This window comes from Loxodonta africana, chromosome 4, assembly GCF_030014295.1.
Source record: "Loxodonta africana isolate mLoxAfr1 chromosome 4, mLoxAfr1.hap2, whole genome shotgun sequence".
Taxonomy (NCBI): Eukaryota; Metazoa; Chordata; class Mammalia; order Proboscidea; family Elephantidae; genus Loxodonta; species Loxodonta africana.
The window spans coordinates 72,662,620-72,689,612 of record NC_087345.1 but is presented as its reverse complement, the minus strand read 5'-3'; the positions used below and the strand labels follow the sequence as shown (position 1 = coordinate 72,689,612).

The following is a 26,993-nucleotide window of genomic DNA, read 5'->3' as shown; positions in this document are numbered from 1 at the left end:
TCAGCATTTCTCTAATGATCACTCTGTAGTTTATACCCCCCACAACAATTTATCTTTGAATGCTTCAGTGGCTCCAAGCCACTCGCCATTATTGCACCAACACAACTCATCAGGTTACATTTTTCTGCATTTGCTCCCCATGGGCTTCTGGTCCCTTTATAGTTTTAATGTCTTTAGAAAGACACTTTTTTTTCTGTAGAAATACTAGTTTTTAGCACCACTTTATGTATGTCACAATGTATACAGAGCATTTTGCTTGTAGCAGGTAACTCTAAAGACTTCTTTTAGAGAGGTATTGGTGGAACACAAAATGTTTATAGGATGCAGGGATAGGAAGATATTAGCAGATTTTTTATAAATAAAAAATATCTGTTTCTCATAGTATTGACTTCTGATTAACAATTTATATACTGTTTTAACATTTTACACATTGTTTCTCTTCAACCAAGTTCAGAACTTCATGAATAAGTTGAGTAGTAGGTTGGGTAATGGGGTAACACAACGGGAGCCTCTTTTCCAAGGCCGGTATATGAATAAAGTACCTGCAAGTCATAAAAAGAAACAAAATAGTTTTAAAAACAAGAATTTTCTCATTGGCCACATCAATATGTTCATACTCACTGGAATAGTGTTGTTGAGTATGAGATTCTAAACTGTAAGACTCAGCCAGCATTTTCAGCTCCCCCATTTGTGACCTAGAACGTTTCTATTAAGTGTGCCTTTCAGCTCACTGAGGCACTGCACTTTAGCAAAGGAAGTAAATTTCTAATGCACAGCAAGTTGAAAATTACTAGTTTAAAACAATGATCACAAACGAAATGCCCACAGGTAACATAAATTAGTGAGGTAGGGTAGTACTAAGTAATAGGGTTGGAGACAGCAGCAAACTAAACAGTACATGCCCCATTTAACAATTTCTGTACAAACCGTTCAGTGATATTGGTTACCTTTTTCATACTGTGTTATAATTATAACTAATTTTTTAAAATTGAGTTGTGTAATACATGCTACAAAATGGATGAACCTTGGAAATAGTATGCTAACTGAAAGAAGCCAGACACAAAAGGCCACATATTGAATGCTTCCATTTATATGAAATATACTGTGCAGAATAGGTAAATCCATAGAGACAGAAAATAGATTAGTGGTTACCAGGGGCTGAGGGATAGGGGATGGGGAGTGACTGCTTACTGGGTACAGGGTTTCTTTTTTGGGGTGATGAAAATGTTCTGAAATTGGATAGTGGAAATGGTTATGTAACAGTGTGATGTACTAAAAGCCACTGAATTTTATACTTTAAAATGGCTAAAATGATGAATTTTATGTGAATTTTACCTCATTAAAAAAAAAAAAGGCAAGGAGGTGGGAAAAAAAAATTGGGTTACGAGGACCAACTCAGAATACACCAAATAAAATCCTTTTATGGGAACTGGAATAGAACCTATGGTATAAAACTACATAGAGGAAAAACAGGGTCTACAAATCAAGCTTAAAATTTTTAAAAGACCAGTCTAAGGCCACAATGAATGTCTCCACATCCTTTTATGTCTGCATCCAAGCTAGTGACAAAGCTATGACTATTGCACCCTTTTCATTTTAAATCAGACACTTTTTTTTTTTTCTTACTCATTGCCATCAGGTCGATTCTGACTCATAACGACACTGTAGGACAGAGTAGAGAACTGCTTCATAGGGTTTCCAAGGCTGCCCTACAGGGTCGATATGAGTCGGAATTGACTTAACAGCAATGCGTTTTTTGGTTTAATCTTTACGGAAGCCGACTGCCACATCTTTCTCCTGCAGAGCCGCTTGTAGGTTTGAGTCACCGACCTTTTGGTTAGCAGTCAAGTGCTTAACCACTGTGCCACCAGGGCTCCTTGTTTTTTTTCCTTAGTAGGTGCTAATGCAGAGTTTTGTGGCTAAGTGTACTTGGCTTTTCCAGGCTATAAATAGAAGTAGGAGCTCCTGAGGTGCAGAAGAACAGGCTGGCTGATGACACAAATGCTTGCTACTGCTTTTTATTACTGTTCTGTTACTGAGAGTAAGAAAGGGATAAATGAAACAAAAACTAATAATCATGTTCATTAATTGTCCCTCTTTTATCAATTGTTTCTTTCCAGTGACTCTGTTGAATTCACAACCCATAATTTATCATCCCTTTCAGTAGGATTTGTTTCTCTTAATTACTCACAGCAAGTTAAAATCATTACTACTTTTGTAAGAAGTTGGCTGCAATAAAGACAATAAGCAAGAAACAGTTCTTCAAAGAGAGTTTTATGTTTCACTCACCCTTTCTGGCCTGGAAATATACTTCAGATGGCAGTGGTTCTTAGAGCTCCCCCAAATCCTACCCCACCTCAGATCAAAGTGAAACATTATTAAAAACAAAAATAGAATTTATCATAATCACTTAGTCTCCTAAATATTGGACTATGTTGTAGTTTTGAATGAAAATCAGAAAATGAGTGTTTTGTTGCAGATTAGATTCTGAGCTTTTTCTTACCTGAATTCTTCTCTGTAGTCATTCCTAATATACTCAGCTAGAGTCTTGCTGTACTGCAGGCAGCTCTTGAGGATGTAAAACTGCTGGTACAACAGAACTACTTGGCAGGGACTTAGCAGCTGAAATGAAGCTGAAAGTCCCTTCACCACTCGTTTCACAATGTTGGCCACAAAGGTAATCTAGACGAGGAAAATGCAAGTACATGAAAGCTGCACGTCACCTATAAGTGCACCTATTTCAGCTGAGGCCTCAACTACTAATCTAGGCTCAAGTCCTCGCTGCCCTTCCACCAATGCCCTTGTACTATTTCTCATCTGAATGCTGCTCAGCACGAGAACATAGACCAGCTGGGTCTACCAACTGCCCCTCTACAAGCAGAGTCAGGACTAGCACTGACTTTCAGGGAAGCTTGGCTCCAAAAGTGGAAGGAGAACATTAGAAGCAGGAGTAGGGACAGAGTGTAAGCTCAGAAAGGTCTACAGCCTCCCCAGTGGGAAAGACGGTTTTTCTTCTTCCTGTGAGAACAAATGGCCCACAGGGTTCCTACAGGCTGTGGGTCTCAAATTTTAGTATGCCTAAGAATTAAGAATCACCAGCACTGTTTTGTTTTTTTTTTTTTAAGAATCACCTAGGAAGCCTACTAAAAATGCAGAATCCTAGGCTCTACCCTCCAGATATTTACCTAATAATTTTGATGAGTTGGTTCCCTGGACCATACCTTGAGAAACACTACTCGGAGAAGGCAAAGAAAATCAGGCCTGACATAAGCAACTGATGTCACTGTTAGCTGGGGTTTTCATCAAGAGCACTTTCCATGTGGTTTCTCAGGGAGAAATTAAAATGGAAAAAGCAATAATGATGTGAAGTTATTGGGTGCCCCCTTCTCACAAAAAAAGCATTTACAATGGAACCAAATAATAAAAATGAAGAACAATGGATTGCAGAAGTCCTTCTTGTATTTATTTTTTCCATTTTCAAACTAATGAGTCGGAATCGACTTGATGGCACTGGGTTTGGGTTTACTGGGACCATAATGTAGGTCTATGCCACTTCTTGGCTAGTGTGAAAAACAGGAATGCTGGGGCTCTTTCAAGTTCTAACCAGCAGGCCACCTTGCACCCCATTAAATTAGTAGCAAAAAATGCATTGCCTTTTCTATTAAAAGATGTTGTTATGGCCCTTCATAGGTAGGACATGCGGTTCGAAGTGGTTTTTTTTCCAGATCTGTTTATATACATTGACTAAACTTCATGGCTGGTAAACACAGATTGAGTTTAGATAGTCGGGGGCAGTGGAACAAAGCAATGCTAATTAGCTCATTTGGGGATTAAATTCTTCTTAGCACCTAGCTCTAACCAACTGTGATAATCAATCAGAGCTGACTGACAATCAGGTGCATTCAATGATCAATTGCATGCAAAATTCTCTCACATGGCCTGTTTCTACCCAGTCCCTTTAGAACTGAGTTAATATTGAATCTTTCAACAGTGTTAGTGATCCAGAGATTCCAAATCAGCCTTCTGCCATCCTTCATCCTGATAAACATCCAGGTTGGGTGAACCAACCCTGATTTTGTTGTGTGCCGTCGACTCGATTATGATTCATAGTGTCTCTACAGGACAGACTAGAACTGTACCATAGAGTTTCCTAAACTGTAATCTTTACTGGAGGAGAATGCTAGATCTTTTCTCCTGAGGAGTGGCTGGTGGATTCAAACTGCCAACATTTCAGTTAACAGCCAAGCGTTTAACCATTGTGCTATCAGAGCTCCTTGAACCAACCCTAGAGGTTGATAAAGAAACTTTCTTGTTGCTTAGAGTTCGTAGGACCCCGGATTTTCACACATCATATGATAGGGTCTGCAACCACTGTACAGAAAAAGTAGGGGTCTTACATCTTAACACATGATCTTCTGTTGCTGTTGACTATAACCTTATGAGACTCTCTGAAGTGGACCTGAGACTGGCTGAGGTTTCTGTGCTGTTAAAGAAGCCAAGTTCATAGTCTCTATCTCTGTATAAGGCAGTTGGATGTGCTACTGACAAGCGTTTCATAAACATATGTCACAGGGAATTCTAGCGTCGAGGAGAGAGATGGAAATAGTATGGGCTAAAATGATGGCCACCAGGACAGAAGTTCACAGATTATCCCAAGTGTTATATTCATACTTCTGCCAATGGAGATCTGTTTAACTTAAATTTTAATCTTTTTTTATGTACTTATATAGCCAATAATTTAATATACTGTTTTCTACATATAGTTTAGAATTTTCATGAAATAAAGACCATCTCAGTATCTTAAACATTTAGGCTCCAAATGTAAAAACATTTTATTGTAATTAAATAATATAATTGTCAATTTACATTTTTGTTCTGTTTTATAAATTAGACTATTTCATAGAGAAAATTTATGTTTCATTCATTGAGCAGAACATCTTCTTAATTAGCTTTGAATGGTAAGTTTGTTTTTACCCCTAATACTTACTATGGGAGGGCGGCTTTGTAGAAACGACATCATCCAACTAATGGCAAATTTTGTTGATCCCAATCCAAGATTTCCCTAAAAGACTCAAGGAAATAAACAAGTTATATTCATGAAATTCAAGTTATAGTCAATATTCATTTTTAAATACATTTTTATCCTGATTAGTAAATCTTCAAAATAAGTATTTTGGAATAGATGAGCACTTTAAGAGTAAAAGTAGCATCATGTAAGTTAATTAGTTTTGGAGACCAGCTCTAATCTAAGCATTTTTGGTATATTATTAATCATATGATATACATATATATCATATATATGTAATAATCATACAATGTATAATAATAAGTATATACTGTACCTGCTGAAAGACAAGAAGTATCTCATATAAAAGTGCTGTAGCTGTATCTGTGTACTCCAGGATAAGCTTCTGTAACTAGAATTTTAGAGAATAATCGACGTAATATCAGAGGCAGCACCAGAAAATGGTAATTTCTCTTGGTTCCCTTTAGGTACTTATAAAAGAATATCTGATTAACTGAAAATATAAGTAGTGTGGACAATCTTCCTGTTCCATTTGGTTCAGTCATTCTCAAGAAAGTGGCTTTCGTAAAAAAGACTAAATGTTTAATACTGGTCAAGAATTGGGTCAGGGAAAGGAGATAAAATGGCCCACACACAAAAAATGCATACCCAATTTGCTAAATCATTCCATATATCAATCCTTCTTCCTTTAAAAAAATGTAGAAATACGCTGTCCAGAATTGAGGTGGGAGAAAATGCTCCCTTTCTAGTCATCTAGGATTCTTTGAGGGGAATTAGACTATCCCCAACTTGAACCAAAAATCTTTCTCCAGCATGGAAAATCTAAGGCTTAAAGACATTCTATTACTTTCAAGAGCTCTCCAAACAGTTGATGAGGCTGTCTTCTGCCCCATAGACCACATGAGCATAGAACTTATCTATGGTCATGCCGCAGACCAACACATTCTACCAGACAATCTTGTTTGCAAGGAAGAGCTCTAGTTTAAAATTGCCTACTCTATTAGGCCTTGGAATCAAAAACTTATATTGTCTGCTCATGATAGCACTAATACCCCAGGTACAACAGATCAGCATGAAACCCATACCTCTCCATCCTGTCACCATTTGACATTTTCACATGAAAATTTAACAAATCCCAAACCAAGTTTGTTATTTCCCCTCTCTTCTTCCTGCAATTCTTATCTGACTCCCAGGCCAGGATCTAAAAGTCATCTTCTGATCTTTACTATTCTTTATCTTTACATCAACCTATCAACTCAATTTCCTAAAAATTTCTGGAATCTATCCTCTTTACAACTGTCATCCCTTTTTTTTTTTTTTCCTTCATTTATTTATTCAACAAATATGCATCAGACACTGGGGTAGGTGTTAGGGATACAATGAAGAACAATACACACATGGTCCTGCCCTCATGGAATACACAATCTAGTTGAAGGATAGACATCAATCTAATAATCAAATAAATATATTTGTAGTTACACACTGAAACAAGGCATATGAAAGAAAACCACAGGAGGTTAAGAAACCTCTAGAAAGGAGGGCTAGTCTCATTTGGGGGTCAAAGAAGGCTTCCTTCTGGCCCATATCATCTCTTACCTGGACTATCACACTAGCTTCTTAACGGCTCTGCCTGTCTGAGCCTTGCTTCCATCCCACTCTTTAATCTCTAATCCACTTGCTCCACTACTGAAAGTATTGTCATAGAAGTCCCATTATATAGTCAGTAATTATACGTTCCTGGGTGTATCTGACTAATGACTATCTCTCCCACCAGACCATAAACTAATAAGGGCAAAGATTATATTGATTTTGTATACCATTTGTATCCCACTGCAAAGCACACTGTTTAGCTCAAAATAGATACTTAATAAATATTTATTGAGTTAGTGAATGTAAGAGCTTTCTAAAACATACTCTGATGGTATGTTCAAGAACTATCAAATCATGCCTCATCCTATTTTTTTAAATTCTGTGTTGGCCTGGCTGAACTAACAACAAGCTGATTTGTTCTCTCAGAATACGTGCTTTTCAGGCAGCTTGACATTTCTATGGTTTTGATACAACCTTAGAAAAACAAGTATAACTCTCTCCAAGAGTTTGCACTGCTCAGACAGGTTGAGGGATGGCTTCCAAAGGTAAACTAAGGCAAAATCTCTAAGGATGGTGCTTTTTTTACCCATAGGAGTCCTACTGCAGAACTATATATACATAAATAATTCTGTAATTAGAGATAAACTTTTATCTAATTTATAATGTTAAATATTTCTAGCATATACAGTATGCCTTGGACTATGTAAATATTGACAGAATAGTTATCTAAGTTTTGAGGTCTTTGACAAAACATGTACTCTTTGATTTAATGTAGAATACTTGTATATTCTACAATGTCATGGTCCACATTAAAATAAAAGAAGCCAGGGCTCCTACATATTATACTTAGTCCACCCCAAAAATTCTCATCTCACCTCAGCATCAAAAGACATCTCAACTAAAGTTGAATCAGCCACCAACTGGATATCAAACACAGGACAAGATTTTGGAATCTGAGGCTCACTAATTAAAATTACCAAAAGATTAAATAGTGTTCCCCTGAAAAATAAATAAAAGACAATTAATGAGTAAATTCTGGGGGGGGGGGTTGGGGGGGCAAGCAGTGAAGCCAACTTTGCTGACACTGAATAAAATTGTGCTTAAAAATACTAAGCATCACAGACCATCCTTAACTGAATTTTTGAACCCTTGGACATGGAGATGAATGTCTAGTGATAAGACATTTAAATTAAAGTAAAATAGTTTCCTAGTCTTTTGGCTCAGAGTAGGTTTATTCTAAGAAGAAATAAGGGGAGTCACGTAGCTTGGAAAAGCTAGAAAATCTAGATTTAAAGAGCATTTGGGTGACTTCAATTATAGCACTATTTTCCAAAGTGCTGTCCATGTATTACTAATTCCAAGCAATATTATGGCCAAAATGGATTCTGTGGTCAAAGTCCATCAGGAATCTTTATGACAGCTCTTCTTAGAGGCTTTAAAAAAAAAAAAAATGTATCTTCAGGACAAAGATAAGAGTATGCAGTATTTCTTAAAATGCTTATTTGATCCCAAGCTTATTTGACCTTCAAAAAAAAAGCATTGCCGTCAAGTTTATTCAAGTATATTCCAACTAATAGCAACCCTATAGGATGGAATAGAACTGCCCCACAGGGTTTCCAAGGAGTGCTAGTGGATTCGAACTGCTGACTTTTTAGTTAGCAGCCAAGCTCTCAACCACTGCACCACCAGGGCTCCTATTTGACATTAGAACCCTTTTTTAACAGGGCATTTCAGGGGCTTATGTCCAGTGAACACCACTAAATCTTGCCTTCTCGAGCTGCCCTTTGAAATCTTCTGTTCAGCTCTTTTACTTCATCATTTCTTCCTCTCGGTTTAGCTGCTTGGCATTCAAAAGCAAGTTTCAGAGTCTCCTCTGACATCCGTTTTGGTCTTTTCTTTCTTTCCTGTCTTTGTAATGACCTCTTGCTTTCTTCATGTATGATGTCCTTGATGTCATTCCACAACTTGTCTTTGGTCACTAGTGTTCAATGTCATAATGGCTTAACCATAAAAAAATACCAAACCCATTGCCGTCAAGCCAATTCTGACACATAGCGACCCTACAGGACAGAGTAGACCTGCCTCACAGGGTTTCTAAGGCTGTAAATCTTTATGAAAACAGACTGCCACCTCTTTCTCCTGTGGAGCGGTTGGTGAATTCGAACCATCAACCTTTTGGTTAGCAGCTGAGCACTTTAACCAGTGTGCCACAGGGGTCCCTATAATGGCATAAAGGAGACTATAAATAATTCTTTTTTAGTAATATTATTTGAGGCTTTCTACTCTTTTTTTTTTTTCGAGGTTTTCTATTCTTCTATCATCATTTTAATCATTACCATGATTAAATTAACCTAAATTCTAATAAATACAATTTCCCCTTCTTTCTCCAACCCAAAAAGCAAGCCTAGTTCTCAGATTTGGAAACGAAGAATCATGTCAGTTAGTGAGTTTCTGAAAAAAAGTAGGGTATGTCCTCCAGGATATTTGATAATGTTTTCTTGAGGCTATTTTAAAACGGCCAGTGTGACTTGTAGAGCCCTTCCAAAGTCAACAGAGCACTCCATTTAGAAGCTTTTCCTGATAATAGATCTGAATTGACGTTCCACTCACTGCTATATTTAATTATAGTCCTTTGTTTTCAGCAACAGCTTCTTTTCAAAATGTCATATATCAATGGCTGAGGAAAGGAATTCTTAAATTCTGGGTCACTTGCTGGGATAGTATATGAATTTAACTATGACATTCCTAAAATATGAAAAGATTATGGCGCATCTCAAGAAGAATAAAGCTAAGTGGGTTCAACTAATGGAGTCTTCACTTATGAAAATAATAAAGAGGGAATTATTTTCCTCTTTTTTCCCCCTTAAATAGAATTTAACGTGAAATCCACCCCTTCCACCAACTCACTTAATTTTTTAAAATCAATGATAGATGGATGAAATTTTAAATAGTAGTTTCTTCCTGAAAAGAGACTTATTATGGAATTGACTTCACAACTTTAAAAACAGTCCCAACAGTTTGATTCATCCGATGCTTGTTGTCGTTAGATGCTGTCGAGTCCATTTTTAACTCATAGCAACCCTATGTGACAGAATAGGGTTTTCTTGGCTGTACTCCTCATGGGAGCAGATCCCCAGGTTTTTCTCCTGTGGAGCCACCTGGGTGGGTCCAAACTTCTGACCTTTTGGTTAGCAGTGGAGCACTTAACCATTGCATTACCAGTTTGATACTTTCATTGCTTACCCCATTGTCTTCAAGTCAACTCCAACTCATAGTGACCTTAATTGGACAGAGTAGAACTGCCCCCATAGGGTTTCTAAGGAGCGCCTGGTGGATTCAAACTGCTGACCTCTTTGGTTAGCAGCTAAACTCTTAACCACAATGTTACAATTTCTAACACATGACTTTTGAATGTATTACAATGCCCTTTGAAACACAGAATTTGAAGGGCAAACTCGCAATCTCATAAATCAATCTGTTGTTGTGGTAGGCTGAATTTTATGATGGTTCGCAAGATTCCTGTCTCCTCGTATATATACCCAGGAGAACCTCACCCCTTAAGTATGGGCTGGAGCTGTGAATATGACAGACTATCACTCCCTGGATTATGTTATGTTAGATGGCAAAGGTGAAGGGATTTTGCAGATGTACTTATCAAAAAATCCAAACCCACCACCTAGAAGTCAATTCTGACTTATAACGACCCTGTAGAGCAGGGTAAAATTGCCCCCATAGGGTTTCCAAGGCTGTAAATCTTTATGGAAGCAGACTGCCACATCCTTCTCCTGCAGAGTAGCTGGTGAATTCAAACCATGGGAGTTGGGCAGGGGGCTTAGAAGTCTCTTCTTCCAAAGACACCTCTCTGCCACCTCCGCAGCCTCCACTGGGCCCAGATGGCATGGCCTTACCTGCCCGCAGGCCTGGGGGCTGCCCACCACTGAGGCCTGTCTCAGGGCTGGCAGAAAGGGAAGATGGAGGAGAGGCAAGGCATGGGGGTCTGTGCAGAGGGCTGGAGTGTAGCCAGGTGATGGTGGGCCCCTGCTACTCTGAAGGTGGCATTCAACCCCCCGACTACTATTTCTACTACCCCTAACCCCAGCAGGCTCTGTGGTGGTAGGGGAAGAATGGTGGGGAAGGGGGGTCCTGCTGCACCATGTGTATCCCAAGACATGCCAAGTACCGGGGAAGGGGAAAGACACAATCCCCGACTCTTACATATTGCTGATTTTCACCTGATCTTTGGAACCTATGTCGATAAATGAGTGGGTACATGTTGTTTTAAGCCTCTACCAGTAAACAGTTGCCATGGAGTCAATTCTGACTCATATGTCAGAGCAGCACTGTGCTCCATTGGGTTTTCAATGGCTGATTTTTTTTTTAAGTAAATTGCCAGGTTGTTCTTTTGAGGCGCATCTGGGTGGATTCCAACTTCCAAACTTTTGGTTAGCAACTGAGCACATTAACTGTTTGCATCACCCAGGGATTTAAGCCTCTAAGTTTGTGGAAATTTGTTACTCAACGACAGAAACCTTCTGTAGCTATATTAGACATTTACTGTGCTAGTTAGTGCTATGGGTAACATGACTTGACCGTTTACATATCAAAATTTGCTGAAAAATTAGTATTACAACCAGGCTTTATAACAGCAATTTATGTATTGAAGGACATGGAAAGAATTAGTCATATCAGGGAGGAGACTTGAGCTAATCAGTCTGATATGGTTGAACCCAAGGTAAAACAACATTTAAAATGCGACCAAACCAAACCCAGTACCGTCGAGTTGATTCCGACTCATAGCGATCCAATAGGACAGAGTAGAACTGCTCCATAGAGTTTCCAAGGAGTGCCTGGTGGATTTGAACTGCCAACCTTTTGGTTAGCAGCCATAGCACTTAACCACTACGCCACCAGGTTTTCCTAAAATGCAACAAAGATAAGTAAATAGACTGAGTTTATTTCAACTTGGACAGAGAAAGATAGGGATCAAAAGGTGGAGGAAAAGGGTACCAAGATTTAGCAATAATTTCCATGTGGGAGAAGACAAAAATGTCAGAGATAATCTTGAATTTCCATCTTAGAGATCAAGAAATTGGTAGTACTATCAACTGCATAAAAAAGCACATAGAGGAAATAACATAGCTGTATTTTTCTTGTTTCCTATAAAGCAGAGGTCAGCAAACTATGACCTGTGGCTAAATCCAGCTCACAGCCTGTTTTTGTAAAGCAGTTTTATTGGAACACAGCTGTGCTCATCCATTTACACATTGTCTGTGGCTGCTTTTGTGCTAAACAACAGAGCTGAGGCATTGCTGCAGAAACTGTATAGCCCACAAAGCTAAAAATATTTGCTGTATGGCCCTTTACAGAAATGTTTGCCCATCCTTGCCATAAAGCATACTATGCCCACAGTCTCTAGCACATACCAAGTTGCTTAAGAAATGTTAATGAATATTATCATTAAAATTTATTTTTAAAGTCTTTAGTAGCCTGGAAAAATATTACTGAAAGTTCTGATTTGAGTGTTTTAGAGTTCATGCTCCTTATCCTTCCTCCTCTTTCTAATACTGGGAATTTACATAAACAATTGATGCAGGTGGAAAAAAACTTAAGATTTAAGTCAGAAAATTGCCCAAGGATATAATTCATAGTCTAGAAATGCAAGGTCAAGCAGTTACTATGCAAAACATGGAAACATACTTTCTATGGCAAAGAATACCATTGTCCCCTGCTAAACATTCTTTCGTTCTTCCTTTTAGGAATAGGTGCCCCTACTGACACCCAAAGTTTAACTAGGCACATAACCGTCCACATACAGACCACATTTTCCAGCTTCCCTTGCAGCTAGGTATGGCCATGTGCCTAAAGTTCTCGCCTACCGAATGTGAGCAGAAATGTTATATGCCTGGCTTAAAAAAAAAAGAAATTTGCTTGGCCTCTGCTTCTCTTTCCTCTTCCCACAGGGTTGTAATGAACGCATAAAGATCAGCCAGCTTCAACCATAAGGACAAAGAGAATGTTGTTGTTGTTAGGTGCCATCAAGTCAATTTCAACTCATACTAACCCCGTGATATAGCAGAACTTCCCCCCTAGGGCCCATCAAGTCAATTTCAACTCACAGTAGTCCCATGACATAGTAGAGCTTCCCCCATAGGGTTTTCTAGACTGTACTCTTTATGGGAGCAGATCGCCAGGTCTTTCTCCCACAGAGCCGCTGGGTGAGTTTGAACCACCAATCTCAACTTTCAGTTAGCAGCTGAGCACTTAACTGTTGAGCCACCAGAGCTCCTAAAGAGAATGATGGAAGATGGAAAAGCAACAAAAGGGAAGGAAACTAGGTCCTTGGCTGACCTTACCGAAGAAGGCTTGACTACCTACCCTAGACAGTTATATGAGACAGACACCAGTTTCTATTTTCTTTGGGTCATATATCTTGGAGTATCTTTATTACAACAGTTTTCTCTATACTTTAAACATCCTCTAAGGTCACACAATTATATATTAAATGAAGTTACTATAACCCTTGATTTCATATTGTAATTTTTCTATTTTAAGGATATAAGGGCACTTTTGAAAATTCTAGTGGAGTCTTGTTGGCTTTTAATTTCAATGGGTCATTTGGTCTTTTCAAGTTCACCAGACTAGGAAAAAGATAAAATTATGCTAAAGAAAATCTTTGTACCCTTAATAATACAGAGTGACAGAGAGAACTCAGCATGTGCCAATTAATCTGTTTATCACAGAAGGAGGTGCAAAGAGAACAGAGAAGTTAGAGAGTTGCGAGTTTTGGGAAGATACTCAACAGAGTAGTTGAAGGGCTGCAACTACAAGGTCCCAAATTCAAAAAGACCTTACTTCTTAGCAGCCAATGTGTTCAACCGCGATGACTCGGTTTCTGTTTCTCTGAACATCAGTCCCAGGGTCTGTGTAATTTCAATGCATGCCCTAGAAAACAAAGAGAAGCATGGTGATTTCATCAGAAGCTCACAAATCCATGGAATCTGTAATTAATCCCTGATAAAAGTATATCCAGATATCCATGTAGAAAAAAAAATAGGAAGGAAATTCTGTATATCAAATTGTCAACATTGGTTGAGTGCCTGCTCTAGGAAGCACTCAGAAATATTTGTTGAATGAATTCATAGCTGAATGTTGAGATTAGGAGTCATTTTCATATTTTTTGTACACATATTTCCCCCCAATTTTTATACTTACACACTTTTTTTACCCTTGAAAAATAATTTTAATTTTTTTCAAATAGATAATATATTCTCAAGGCTCAAAATTTCAAAGGTGCAATAGTGAATACAGTGAAAGGGGTCACTCCTACATCTGTTCCTCCAATTTTCCAAACACCCATTTACTCTCCTTTGTGGCGGCCAATATTATTAGTTTCCTGTGTATCTTCCCTTTAAAACTGGAACAAAATAAATGCTATATTTAGAAATCTATGTGAAGCAAAACTTGTAACACCATTAGTCATTAATACAGTATATTTTTTGTCCAGTGCCATTTATCTTTGACAACCCAGGGGAAGAAACGTCTATAATTATCTAGTTAGTACTTACACCAGCTCATCAGCCCTCTGGCTTTTATTTTGAAGAGCGTTCTTATCCCTAGACTGTGGCAAGTATTCATGAAGCTTGTTCACTAGGAAATAGAAAAGGTCACTGGTCTGTGAAAGCAAGCAGGAAAGGAAATCGTAATTCAGGTAAAAAATGTGGCTGTTAATACTCTCTATCCTTATATAATAAAAAATACCAAGAAATGATTTGTTCTTTGATTTGGGAGGCAGTGAATTACAGTCTGTCACTAACAGCATAATCCAAACTGAAAGCATTCTTTTACTTAGAACCAGGAGACCACTCTGCTGGTAAACAGAGCAAGAGCTAATGCCTAGGGGATGATGCTGGGAGAGGCCCAGCTCAATCATTAATACTGGAGGTCATGCAGAAGTATGTATATAATCTCAGGCAAGTCATTTAGTCACCTTGGAATTACAGTTACATGCCACATAACATCTGTCTGGGCAACATCTGACCACATATACGTCCACGGTCCTGCAAGGTTATAACAGAGTTCAGAAATCCCAAACGGGACATAGTGGACAAACAAACATAGCAAACACATCATGGTCCCACACGCAACATGTGTATTTCATGCCTCTTGTATACAAAGTGTTTACTCTGCCAGGTGTATAATGGTACAGTACATATATCACCTATAATACATATGTCTTGATAGTCATAATAAATGCCTAGGTCACTGGCTTATGTATGTACTGTACTGTACTTTCTATCATCCCCAGGTTAAGGACATCCAACTTATGTAAACTCGTATGTAAAGCCTATTATATTAAAAATTCGAGGTACAAACAATGGTTTGTGATAACGAATGGGTGCAACTTTGCCACATGCATCCAAACATTATTATAATTCCTGTATTATTATGTTAAAGATGTTTTAGTGTACCTGGAACTGTTTCTTTGATGTTTTTTATGCATAGAAAGGTACAGAATAGAACTCTGGCCTTTCAATTTTGATAAAATGAATTTGCAGCTCTTCTGTTTTAATCCATTTAAGGACATTATATTAAAGAATGGCTGCAATGTTTTCAAGTTTAAAGCAGAACATAAATGTTTTATTCCTAGGCTTCTGATCAGCTTATACTATCTATACTATATACTAAGACAAACATTTGACTGACATTAGATATGAACCATACCTAACTGTTCCAACTTATGTACAAATTCTACTTAAAGAGAGATTTAGGAATGGAACGCATTCATAATCCAAGGGCTGCCTGTATGTAATATGATGTTTGTACGACATCCAAATCATGTAACGTCCTATTTCACAGAATGTACCGTGACATTCGGTGACGCGTGACTGTATATACTCAACGGGGCAATTATAATTCCTGCCTTTCCAAAGTAGTTTGTTCTTTGTGATGATATCATGAAATAATGGACAGAAAAGCTTAAAAAATATTTATTAGTACAAAAACAACACATAGCCTATGAAAAAGATGCAGAACAATATCGACACTTCTGTTACTATAACCTATTGCTGTTGAGGTGATTCTGACTTATAGGACACGGTACAACTGCCCTATAGGGTTTCCAAGGAGAGGATAGTGGATTCAACCTGCCAACTTTTTGGTTAGCAGCCAAGCTCTTAACCACTGCGCCACCAGGGCTCCTCTGTTAATATACCAAAATCAAACCAAACTTGTTGCTGTTGAGTCAATTCTGACTCACAGTGACCCTACAGGACAAAGCAGAGCTGCCCCAGAGGGTTTCCAAGGAGTGGCTGGTGGATTTGATCAGCTGACCTTTTGGTTAGCAGCTGAGCTCTTAACCGCTGTGCCACCAGGGCTCCTCTGTTAATACAGTGGAATATAAATTGCCATTTCTGCCAAAATAAACATTGATTTAGAGTGGTGAGAACAATTTTTTTATGTTCTTATCCAGTCTCATGAGATAAATTGAGCATGAAAAATAAGCACTGGCCCATGAAATCAGGCAAGTTGCTACTAATGTGAAATGTAATTGCTTCTCTTTTCTATTCTTCTTTGTTCACGTATTTTCCAGAACTTTTGTTTACTACAGAAAACTTAGACTCTGTTTAGACAAGTACATATATGTTCTTGTTTAGGTGATATGGCATGAGCTAGAGGATGGCCAGTGGTGCCAGGGAAGAGAAGGAGGAACAGGATGTATACAGTGTTTTACTGAGCACTCTCAGAAGTGCTTGGGCACAATCAGTGCCTGATAAATTAGCATAGGTTTTACACACTGACTCTGCAGCCAGGCACTTCAAGTTCAAACCCCAGCTCTGTCACTGGTTAGCTGTATAACACTGACAAATTACTTACTCTCCCTGTGACTCAGTTTCTTCAACTCTAAAATGGAGGTAATAATATCATCTTATTATTATTATGTAAATCAGATGGAACCTGTAAAGAATTTGGAGAGTGCTTACCACATCAAATATGCTTAATAAATATCAATTATTGTTATTTTCTCCCACCTGCTCAATAGTTGAGAAATTTTCGCTCTTAAAATATCACTCACCTACCTGCAACAACATGAAAGAATCTCAAAAACATCATGCTGAAAGAAGCCAGACATACTGTACTGTTCCTTGTGAAGGAAATCCTAGGACAGGCAAAATTAATCTATAGTGATGAAAGCTTGTCAATAATTGCCTGAGGCCAGGGGTGGGAGAGGACCAATGGCCTAATGACATGAGGTTGCTTGGGGGTAACAGGAATATTTTAAATCTTGGTTGAGGTGGTGGTTACATGCGTGTATTTATTTGTCAAAACTCTTCCAACTGCACCCTTAAAAATGGATGCATTTTATTATATGTAAATTATACCCCAACAAAGTTCATTTTAAAATGGAACATACATATACATATACACACACACACAAATGATTTATTTTTCCATCCTTTTATACAAGAACCAAAAAGTAGAGATGACTTTTATCTCCCCAGCACAGAATGAGCTCCTGAGAGGGCTTCATATAAACTCATGTTCTCCAGGGAACCCAGCAGAAAGTTGGAAAATAGCACGTTGCCTTAGCTTAAGGCTACAATAACCATTTCAACACAAAAGCTCCCAAAGGAAAGTAAAAATGTTGACTTTTATTGGTTATCTATTCCAACTTTGTGTAAATGAAGAGTATGAAAACAGATTTTGATTATGGATTCGGAAGAAAAAAAAACCAAACCCATTGCTGTCGAGTTGATTCTGACTCATAGCGACCCTATAAGGGGACATAAAACTATCAGGTCTTGATAGGATGGTGGGGGGAAGGGATGCATGAGGTACTCCACTAATGTGTGGAAGGACCCCAAATAGGGAGACAAACTGTGTACTCTTTATTTCCCTGCTCCATATACTTGGGCCTTTCAATTTTGACAAATGAATTTGCAGCTCTTCTATTTTAATCCATTTAAGGACATTATATTAAAGAATGGCTGCGATGTTTTCAAGTTTAAAACAGAACATGAATGTTTTATTCCTAGACTTCTAATCAGGTTAGTTTTTCACAAGAGAATAATTGTTCAATTCAATATGAACTGATTCAAGGACTTGGTATATGCATGGCACTGTGTTAGGCATTAGGGAGAATACAAAGATGAGTAAGACACATGCCCAACCTGAAGAAGTTTAAAGCACATTATGGTAAATAAGGCAAATATACCAATAACTGTAGTAAAAGGGAGAATGTCTATGCTAATTCTTGCGGGTAGGAACTGTACCTTACCCATGTTTGCGTTTCTATTGCCTATTACCCATGCCTGACACAGAATGTTGTTATTAGTTGATGTCAAGTCAGTTTTGACGACCCCAGGTACAACAGAAAGAAACACTGCCCAACCCTGCACCATCTGACACAGAATACCCATTGCTATCGAGTCAATTCCAACTCATAGTGACCCTATATGACAGAGTAGAGCTGCCCCATAGGGTTTCCAAGGAGTGCCTCGTGGATTTGAACTGCCGACCTTTTGGTTAGCTGATGTAGCTCTTAACAACTACACCACCAGGGTTTCCAAAAAAGCTCTGTTGCCGTCAAGTTGATTCTGACTCATGGAGACCCTATAGGACAGTGTAGAACTGCCCTATAGCGTTTCCAAGTAGCAATTGGTGGATTCGAACTGCAGACCTTTTGGATGGCAGCTGAGCTCTTAACCACTGCACCACTAGGAATGCAATAAATGTTTGTTGAATTCTTAAAGAGAAAGTGCTCTGAGAAATACCATAGAACTGCACTAATAGGATAGCCACCGGCCATGTATGGTTGTTTAAATTTACATTAATTAAAATAGAATAAAACTAAAATTTCCAGTTCCTTAGTCACACTAACCACATTCAGGTACTTAATAGCTCCTTGTGGCTAGTGGCTTCTGTATTGAACAGTGCAGATTATAAAACACTGCAAAAAGTTGTATTGCACAGAACCGCCATAGAGGATCAAGAGGAGGAAAGGACCAAAGTTCCTCATGGCAGATGACAAGAAGGGCAGAAGAATGGCATTTGAGCTGAGTCTTGAAGAAATGGGTAGCATTTTAACAGGTGAAAATGGAGGAAGCATATCCTAGAGAAAGCAAACAGTTGAGGGAAACGTGGCGAAGCTAGAGAGGAATGGGTGTTCAAACCATCCCACGTGGCGGGAGCTTTCAGAGGAAAGGAATGAGAGAAGGTGAAGTGTTCGGCCAAGTGTGCTAGACCTAGCCTTGTTCCCATTCTCTCCATCCTTCTGCTCCACAGCTGAGGCCACCTGCATCAGGCCTGCTTTAAGATTGGAGATCCTGATCCTTAAACAGCCTCCAGACCACACTCTGGTATTCAACATCGACACTTTTATTCCTAATCTGACCCTGAGAGGTGATACCTCAGCTCTCCTATCTAGACATTCACCTACTTTAAGTCCATCCTATGATTGTGCCCAGTGTGTCTAACTGGACTTCTTCTTTTGGCCCTAAGCCCTTTTCCAGTCCTCTCCCATGTATCGGCTTTACTCTTGACAAACTTTATGTCCTCACCACCCCCACTACGACATTCTGGGATTCCCAAACCCCAAAGAAGCAGATCCTCTGGGTGTAATCCGCCATGTGCAGAAATACTCTGCTGCTTCATTTTGCACACTCTACAGGGATTACTCTCACTTCGTGACTTCTCCATGACCATCTATAACTGGATTACTTCTCCCAGTGTCTGCTCTACCCAGATGTTGGCCCCTTCCTGATAACCCCATCCTGCTAAAATAAAGGCCACGGCTGTCCAAATCTGTGACAGGGTAATTAGCGAAGAGCCTTAAATGCCAAAGCCAAATGTTTGCACTAATTTTTATAGGCAGAACCACGAGGGGTTTTGAGCAAGCAAGCCACACAGTCGGGGCTATAGATGAAGCTGATACTGTGTGTGGCATAGACTGGAGAGGTTTATTTGGGTGGGAGATAGCCCCAATTTCTTTGGCCTTTCCATCTGAACTCCCTCAGCCCTGGGAAAACTCGGACAGTTGGTCACCCTACACCTGAGCAAGCCCTACATATGAAGCACCTAGAATCTAAGAAATGGCCAGGACTGTCTTGTATGGTTGGGCAGGCTGTACACTTCACAACTGCTCATTAAGATGATGGCAGCTATGTATGAGACCGCTGGTCAAAATTAGGATGCATCATATAGCCATCAAATGCAGTAGTGAGCTGGGCTCTAGGCAGCTCTCATCCCCTCACCTGGGCTTCATTAGCACCATACAAGTCCTCACTTGGGCTTCTCCACACCTTCACCTGAAACTGAAAATGAAGTGTTTATAACCTACTAAGAGCTAGGTTGGCTGTTCCTCAGAAGTCACATTTTAAAAAAATACCAGTCCTTCAGTGTTAACTGAAAGGTCGTTGGTTCGAACCCACAAGCAGTCCTTAGGACAGAAGACCTGGAGATCTGTTCCTGTACAGATTACAGCCTAGGAAACACTATAGGGCAGTTCTACTCTGTCCCATGGGGTCTCTGTGAATCGGAACCAACTCAACAGCACACAACAACAATAATGCTTATGAGTAGTTTTTTAAGATATATTTTTATTGTAGGGGACCCTGCATAGCAACACATCTCAAAATCTAATTCCCCGTCTCTTTCTGTACTAATACATCTCACATGCCAGAGTGTCTTTCTCTATGACTTTTCTTTGACTGCCAAGGCCAGTCCAAGCCATGGGAGCTGCAATCTTTTTGCTACTACTACTCTTCTCTTCCTGCCTCCCCTCCCCAACACCTGGCACATATACATTATTGATTACATAAAAAAAAAAAATGTTCAAGTGTTAAGACAGGATTGCATTAAATTTAATCAACATTTTGAAATACAGCATCAGAATACATATTTATCTATATTTTTATTTATGCTTGAATATGCCACATTTGACAAATAGATGAAACACATTTTAAAGAAGAAAAATGAAACACCTACTTTCCAGAAAAGCCTTTTCAGAATGAAGTTTTTCTGAGCTGCTACTTTAAGTTCTGTAATTAAACAAAGTATCTTCCTCAAAGTATTGTCTTTAAGAAAAAGTTCAGATTTAAGTTGACTGAAGTGCTTAATCTTCTCTTCCGATCTACAGAAACACAAAAACATTTTCCATTAAAAAAAAAAATAAGAAACAGCAGTTTAGGAATGTCAGCTATTATTGACAGGTTTGTAAAACTTTATTACCAGTGGAAATGTAATATAGTTTTGCACATTAGCCTTATTACTCATCAGATGAGCCTTGATCTCCCGAATTGAACTGTATTTTACTCTCCACAAATACTATTTGCCTGTGCCTTTTTACTGAAGCTTTATCTCTGCAAGGCATACTCTCACTGTCCCTAGTAAACTTCTTTCCCTCCTTCATCACCTAACTCAGAATCTGCTCAACCTCAATAGCTTACATACCATTTACCATACATAATCCATGAACCATACGCATGTGATGATACCAGCTAAATTTTTTTTCTTTGCTTATCCGTTTCTGTCGAGTCGATTACGACTCATGATGACCCCATGTGTTACAGAGTATAACTGCTCCATAGGTTTTTCTTGGCTGTTATCTTTATGAAAACAGATCGCCAGGCCTTTCTTCCACAACACCACTGGGTGGATTCAAACTGCCAGCTTTAGGTTAGCACATATGTTTCTGCCACCCAGGCAGCTCTCTTTCTGTTTAGAGAAGTTTATAAAGAAAACTTTGACTCACTACTTTACATGAAAAACCAGTATAATTTTCCATAAATAGCAGGTAACCATAAAAATAGCATGAAAGCAACTCAGATTCTAAGTAAATGAACCATATTCTAAGGCTGGGGCCTGCTCTCTCTGAGGAAAAAGCAAATGTGCGTGTGTTAGAGAGCTGCCACCACTGGCACCAAGCCAAGAGGTACTCCGTGAGGAAATCAGACAGCTGAAAAAGGAACCACTTTCTCACCACCATAGGATTCAAAGCTATTTCATGCCACGCCAGAGTCCCCCTGAAATCATCCCCTGCACTGACCCATATGTGTTTGATAAAGTATATTGTGTTTTATGAGAATTTAGAGAGGTTAAATAACCTGGTCTAGCTTACACAACTAGTGATTCAGAAAGCTAGGATGCACAGTGACAGTAGGAGAGATGACTCATGTTCTGTGTAGGTTGATGGAATCTTCTTAGAATTGTTCACTAAAGGGGAAAACATTTTTGGTTCTTGCTCAGTACCTTCCTCTTTATTTAAAAAAAAAATTAAGATGTTCTCCTTTATCCAATCAACAAACCATATCACAAAATTTAAGACTTTCTGGAAAAAAAAAAACAAACTTTTTTCTAGTGCAGACACTTGAGGAGAAATGATTAATAAGAATCATAAAGACAGAAAAACATAATAATTATGAACATAGGGCTTGGGGTCAGACAGGCTGATCAGAATCCTCTTCTAAGCTGGGAAATTACTTAGGGCAAATTATGTAGCTTCTCTATGCCTCAGTTTCTACATCTCTAAAATGGAAATGATAATAGTACCTACCCCACTATACCGTTTTGATACTTTAGTGCATGTGCTTAGCACACTCAAAACCCATTGCCATTGAGTCAATTCCTACTCATAGCAACCCAATAGGACAGAGTAGAACTGCCCCATAGGGTTTCCAAGGAGCAGCTAGTAGATTCGAATTGCAGACCTTCTCCTTAGCAGCTGAGCTCTTAACCACTGTGCCACCAGCACTACCACACAGTAAATGTTTAATAAATGTAAACTAAAGAAAACAGGTATGTTGCTCTTGTTAGATGCCATTGAGTTGGTTCTGACTCATAGCAACCCTATGTACAACAGAAGGAAAAACTGCCTGGTCCTGTGCTATCCTCACAGTCATTATTATGTTTAAGCCCACTATTGCAGCCACTGTGTCAATCCATCTCATTGAGGGTCTTCCTCTTTTTCGCTGACCCTCCACTTTACCAAGCATGATACCCTTCTCCAGGGACTGAACCCTCTGGATAACATGTCACCAAGTATGTGGGACATAATCTTGCCATCCTTGCTTCCAAGGAGCATTCTGGCTGCACTTCTTTCAATACAGACCTGTTCGTGCTTTTTGCAGTCCATGGTACATTCAATATTCTTCGCCACCACCACAATTCAAAGCCATCAATTCTTCTTCGGACTTCCTTATTCATTATTCGGCTTTCGCATGCATATGAGGTGACTGAAAATCCCATGTCTTAGGTTAGGTGCATCTTAGTTTTCAAGGCGACATCTTTGCTTTTTAATACTTTAAAGAGGTCTTTTGCAGTAGATTTGCCCAATGCAATGCATCTTTTGATTTCTTGACTGCTGCTTCCATGGGCGTTGATTGTGGATCCAAGTAAAATGAAAACCTTGACAACCTCAGTCTTCTCTCTGTTTATCATGATGTTGCTTATCGGTCCAGGTGTGAAGATTTTTGTTTTCCTTATGTTGAGGTGTAATCCTTACTGAAGGCAGTGGTCTTTGATCTTCAACAATAAGTGCTTCAAGTCCTCTTCACTTTCAGCAAACAAGGTTGTTAATGAGTCTTCTCAGTCTTGGTGCTGAGTTTCTCTTCACACAGTCCAGTTTCTCGGCTTATTTGCACAGCATACAGATTGAATAGGTATAGTGAAAGAATACAACCCTGACGCACATCTTTCCTGACTTTAAACCATGCAGTCTGTTCGAACGACTGCCTCTTGATCCATGTATAGGTTTCTCATGAGCACAACTAAGGGTTCTGGAATTCCCATTCTTCTAGGTATAAGCTCTGAGAGCCCGCTTTCCCACACACCCACTTCTAATTACTACTACATTTCATTTCAAAAATAATTTTATAAAATTCACCTACTTTCTAGGAACTTTAGACACAGCAGAAAAGTAGTTTTCACAAACGAACGAGCTTAGAAAAGCAAAAGTTCAGATAAAATATAATACCAGCAGAATTATTTTGAAATTGATTTTCCAGGTTTTTTTTTGTTTTTTCTATCAGAAGTCAGCAATTTGCTAAGATCTGAGAAACTGTTTTAATTTTCCTAGAATCTAGATTTCTAGTTCCCTGGAGTTGGCTTGACTCACCCAGGCCATTTACCCTTGAGTGTCCCTTTGAACCTTGAGCCTTTAAGGAACTGGTTTTCCTGGGGTCATCTTCGGGTCAAACAATAGCCTAGTAATCCGCTTAGCAGAGACCATTTTGCCTTGGACACTGGGCTCTTCTGGAGAATTATCTATGTGCAGCCAGTTTCAAGAAGAAGGAACTCCAGGGTCTGACTAGAACCTGTGTTTTAGGATATATGGAATGTCCTTAATGACTCTGTTTTTACAACTGACTGACCCTTAAGCCCTGCCCATGCTCTGAGAAACCAACATGGAAGGACCTTACAACGACCCTCAGAGACTACTCTCCCCAGACCTGCCTATATAACCTGCTTTCACTAGCCGCTTTTCAGAGTGTCCTCCTGATAACTTTGGGTTGACACTGCCCGATTTGAATTATATCTATGAACAATAAATATATTCTGTTACACTAATTTTTGGTGTTTCTGTGCACATTTAGGTTTTTAACAGATTCATAGCAGAAACAGTTTTTAGTCTTTATCACCTATTATAATAGATTATGATACCAAACTAAAGTTTTCATAAAGGCTAAAAAAAATTTTTTTCTTATAGGAAAAAAGTACACTAATCTCTTCATACTAAAAATCAATTCATATATAAATTAAGGTCTCATATACATCATTTTTTTTTTATAAATTCAAGAAAGACTAAGCATTCTATATTTCTACAGATAAATAATCTATAATCACAATTTATTTGAACGTTCAGAGAATATTTGCTTTTATGTGCATGGCAAACTTCCTTTGCCTAATTTAAATAAGAAAAAGTATTTGAATCAGATAATCATATGGTCTACTGTGCTGGGAATGACAAATTGAAGAGGAATGGTGTCATGTTCATTATTAAAAAGAACATTTCAAGGTTTATCCTGAAGTACAACCCTAACAGTGATAGGATAATATCCATACACCTACGAGGAAGACCAGTTAATACAACTATTATTCAAATTTATGCACCAACCACTAAGGCCAAAGATAAGGAAATTGAAGATTTTTACTAACTTCTGCAGTCTGAAATTGATCAAACATGCAATCAAGATACATTGATAATTACTGGCGATTGGAATGCAAATCTTGGAAACAAAGAAGAAGGATCGGTAATTGGAAAATACAGCCTTGGTGATAGAAAAGATGCTGGAAATCACATGATAGAATTTTGCAAGTCCAACGACTTCTTCATTGCCAGTACCTTTTTTCACCAACATAAATGGCAACTATACATGTGGACCTCACCAGATGGGATACACAGGAATCAAATCTACTACATCTGTGGAAAGAGACCATGGAGAAGCTCCATATCATCAGTCAGAACAAGGCCAGGGGCCGATTGGAGAACAGACCATTAATTGCTCATATGTAAGTTCAAGCTGAAGCTGAAAAAATTAAAACAAGTTCACAAGAGCCAAAGTACGACCTTGGGTATATCCCACCTGAATTTAGAGACCATTTCCAGAATAGATTTGACACATTGAACAGTAATGACTGAAGACCAGAGAAGCTGTGGGATGATATCAAGGACATCATATATGAAAAAAGCAAAAGGTCATTAAAAAGACAAGAAAGAAAGACCAAAATGGATGTCAGAAGAGACTCTGAAACTTGCTCTTGAATATAGAGTAGATAAAGCCAAAGGAAGAAATGATGAAGTAAAAGAGTTGAACAGAAGATTTCAAAGGGCAGCTCAAGAAGACAAAGTATCATAATGAAATGTGCAAAGATCTGGAGTTAAAAAAACAAAAGAGAGAACTACAACATGCTTGGCATTTCTCAAGCTGAAAGAACTGAAGAAAAAATTCAGGCCTTCAGTTGCAATATTGAAGGATTCTATTGGCAAAATATTGAACGACACAGGAAGCATCAAAAGCAGATGGAAGGAATACACAAAGTCACCGTACCAAAAAGAATTGGTCGACATTTAACCATTTCAGGAAAATAGCATATGATCAAGAACCAAGGATACTGAAGGAAGAAGTTCAAGAGGACGTGGAATGAGGGGTATCTTTGCTGATGTTAAATGGATCTTGGCTGAAAGCAGAGAATATAAGAAAGATGTTCACCTATGTTTTATTGACTACGTAAAGGCATTTGACTGTATCGCTCTTAACAGATTATAGATAACATGGCAAAGAACTGGAAGTCCAGAACACTTAATTGTGCTCATGTAAAACCTGTACAAAAACTAAGAGGCAGTTGTTCGGACAGAACAAGAGGATACTGCATGGCTTAAAATCACAAGAGGTGTGCCTCAGGGTTATATCCTTTCACCATACTTATTCAATCCGTACGCTGAGCAAATAATCCAAGAAGTTGGACTATATGAAGAAGAACGGGGCATCAGGATTGGAGGAAGACTCATTAACAACCTGCCTTATCCAGATGACACAAACTTTCCTGCAGAAAACAAAGAGGGCTTGAAGCGCTTATTGATGAAGATCAAAGACCACAGCCTTCAGTATGGATTACACCTCAAAATAAAGAAAACAAAAATCCTTACAACTGGACCAATAAGCAACATCAGGATAAACAGAGAAAAAACTGAAGTTGTCAAGGATTTCATTTTACTTGGGTCCACAATCAATGCCCATGGAAGAAGCAGTCAAGAACTCAAACGATGTATTGCATTGGGCAAATGTACTGCAAAAGACTTCTTTAAAGTGTTGAAACACAAAGATGTCACTTTCAGGACTAAGGCGCACCTGACCCAAGCCATGGGATTTTCAGTCACCTCATATGCATATGAAAGCCAAATAATGAATGAGGAAGACCCAAGAAGAATTGATGCCTTTGAATTATGGTGTTGGCGAAGAATATTGAATATACCATGGATTTCCAGAATAATGAACAAATCTGTCTTGGAAGATGTGCAGCCAGAAGGCTCCTTAGAAGCAGGAATGGCAAGACTTTTCCTCATGTACTTTGGACATGTTATCAGGAGGGACCGGTCCCTGGAGAAGGACATCATACTTGGTAAAGTAGAGGGTCAGTGAAAAAGAGGAAGACAGAATGACACAGTGGCTGCAACGATGGGCTCAAACATAAGCAACAATTGTGAGGATGGCACAGGACCGTGCAGTGTTTCGTTCTGTTGTACACAGGGTCACTATGCATGTAACAACAACATAGTGCTAGAAAACTCCATTATACAGTTTAGAAATATATGGGAAATATATATTAATATAACACTCCATTTTTATTTTCATCAGGTAGAAAACACAAATTCACCAAAATA

The 26,993-nt window shown here is 38.7% G+C and overlaps 1 protein-coding gene across 1 annotated transcript in view; it reads right to left on the bottom strand.

Moving 5' to 3' along the window:
• Nucleotides 1–330: 330 nt before the first annotated feature.
• C4H12orf56 (chromosome 4 C12orf56 homolog) overlaps nt 331–26,993 on the bottom strand; it is a 98,177-nt gene continuing 71,514 nt past the window's right edge. The window contains exons 8-15 of the mRNA XM_023558434.2: nt 20,600–20,744; nt 14,182–14,288; nt 13,469–13,558; nt 7,492–7,615; nt 5,343–5,417; nt 4,988–5,062; nt 2,504–2,682; nt 331–542 (exon numbers count right to left, since the gene is read on the bottom strand). Of these exons, the coding sequence (XP_023414202.2) occupies nt 416–542; nt 2,504–2,682; nt 4,988–5,062; nt 5,343–5,417; nt 7,492–7,615; nt 13,469–13,558; nt 14,182–14,288; nt 20,600–20,744 (922 nt within the window). The 3' untranslated portion in view covers nt 331–415. The remainder of the gene's footprint in view (nt 543–2,503; nt 2,683–4,987; nt 5,063–5,342; nt 5,418–7,491; nt 7,616–13,468; nt 13,559–14,181; nt 14,289–20,599; nt 20,745–26,993) is intronic.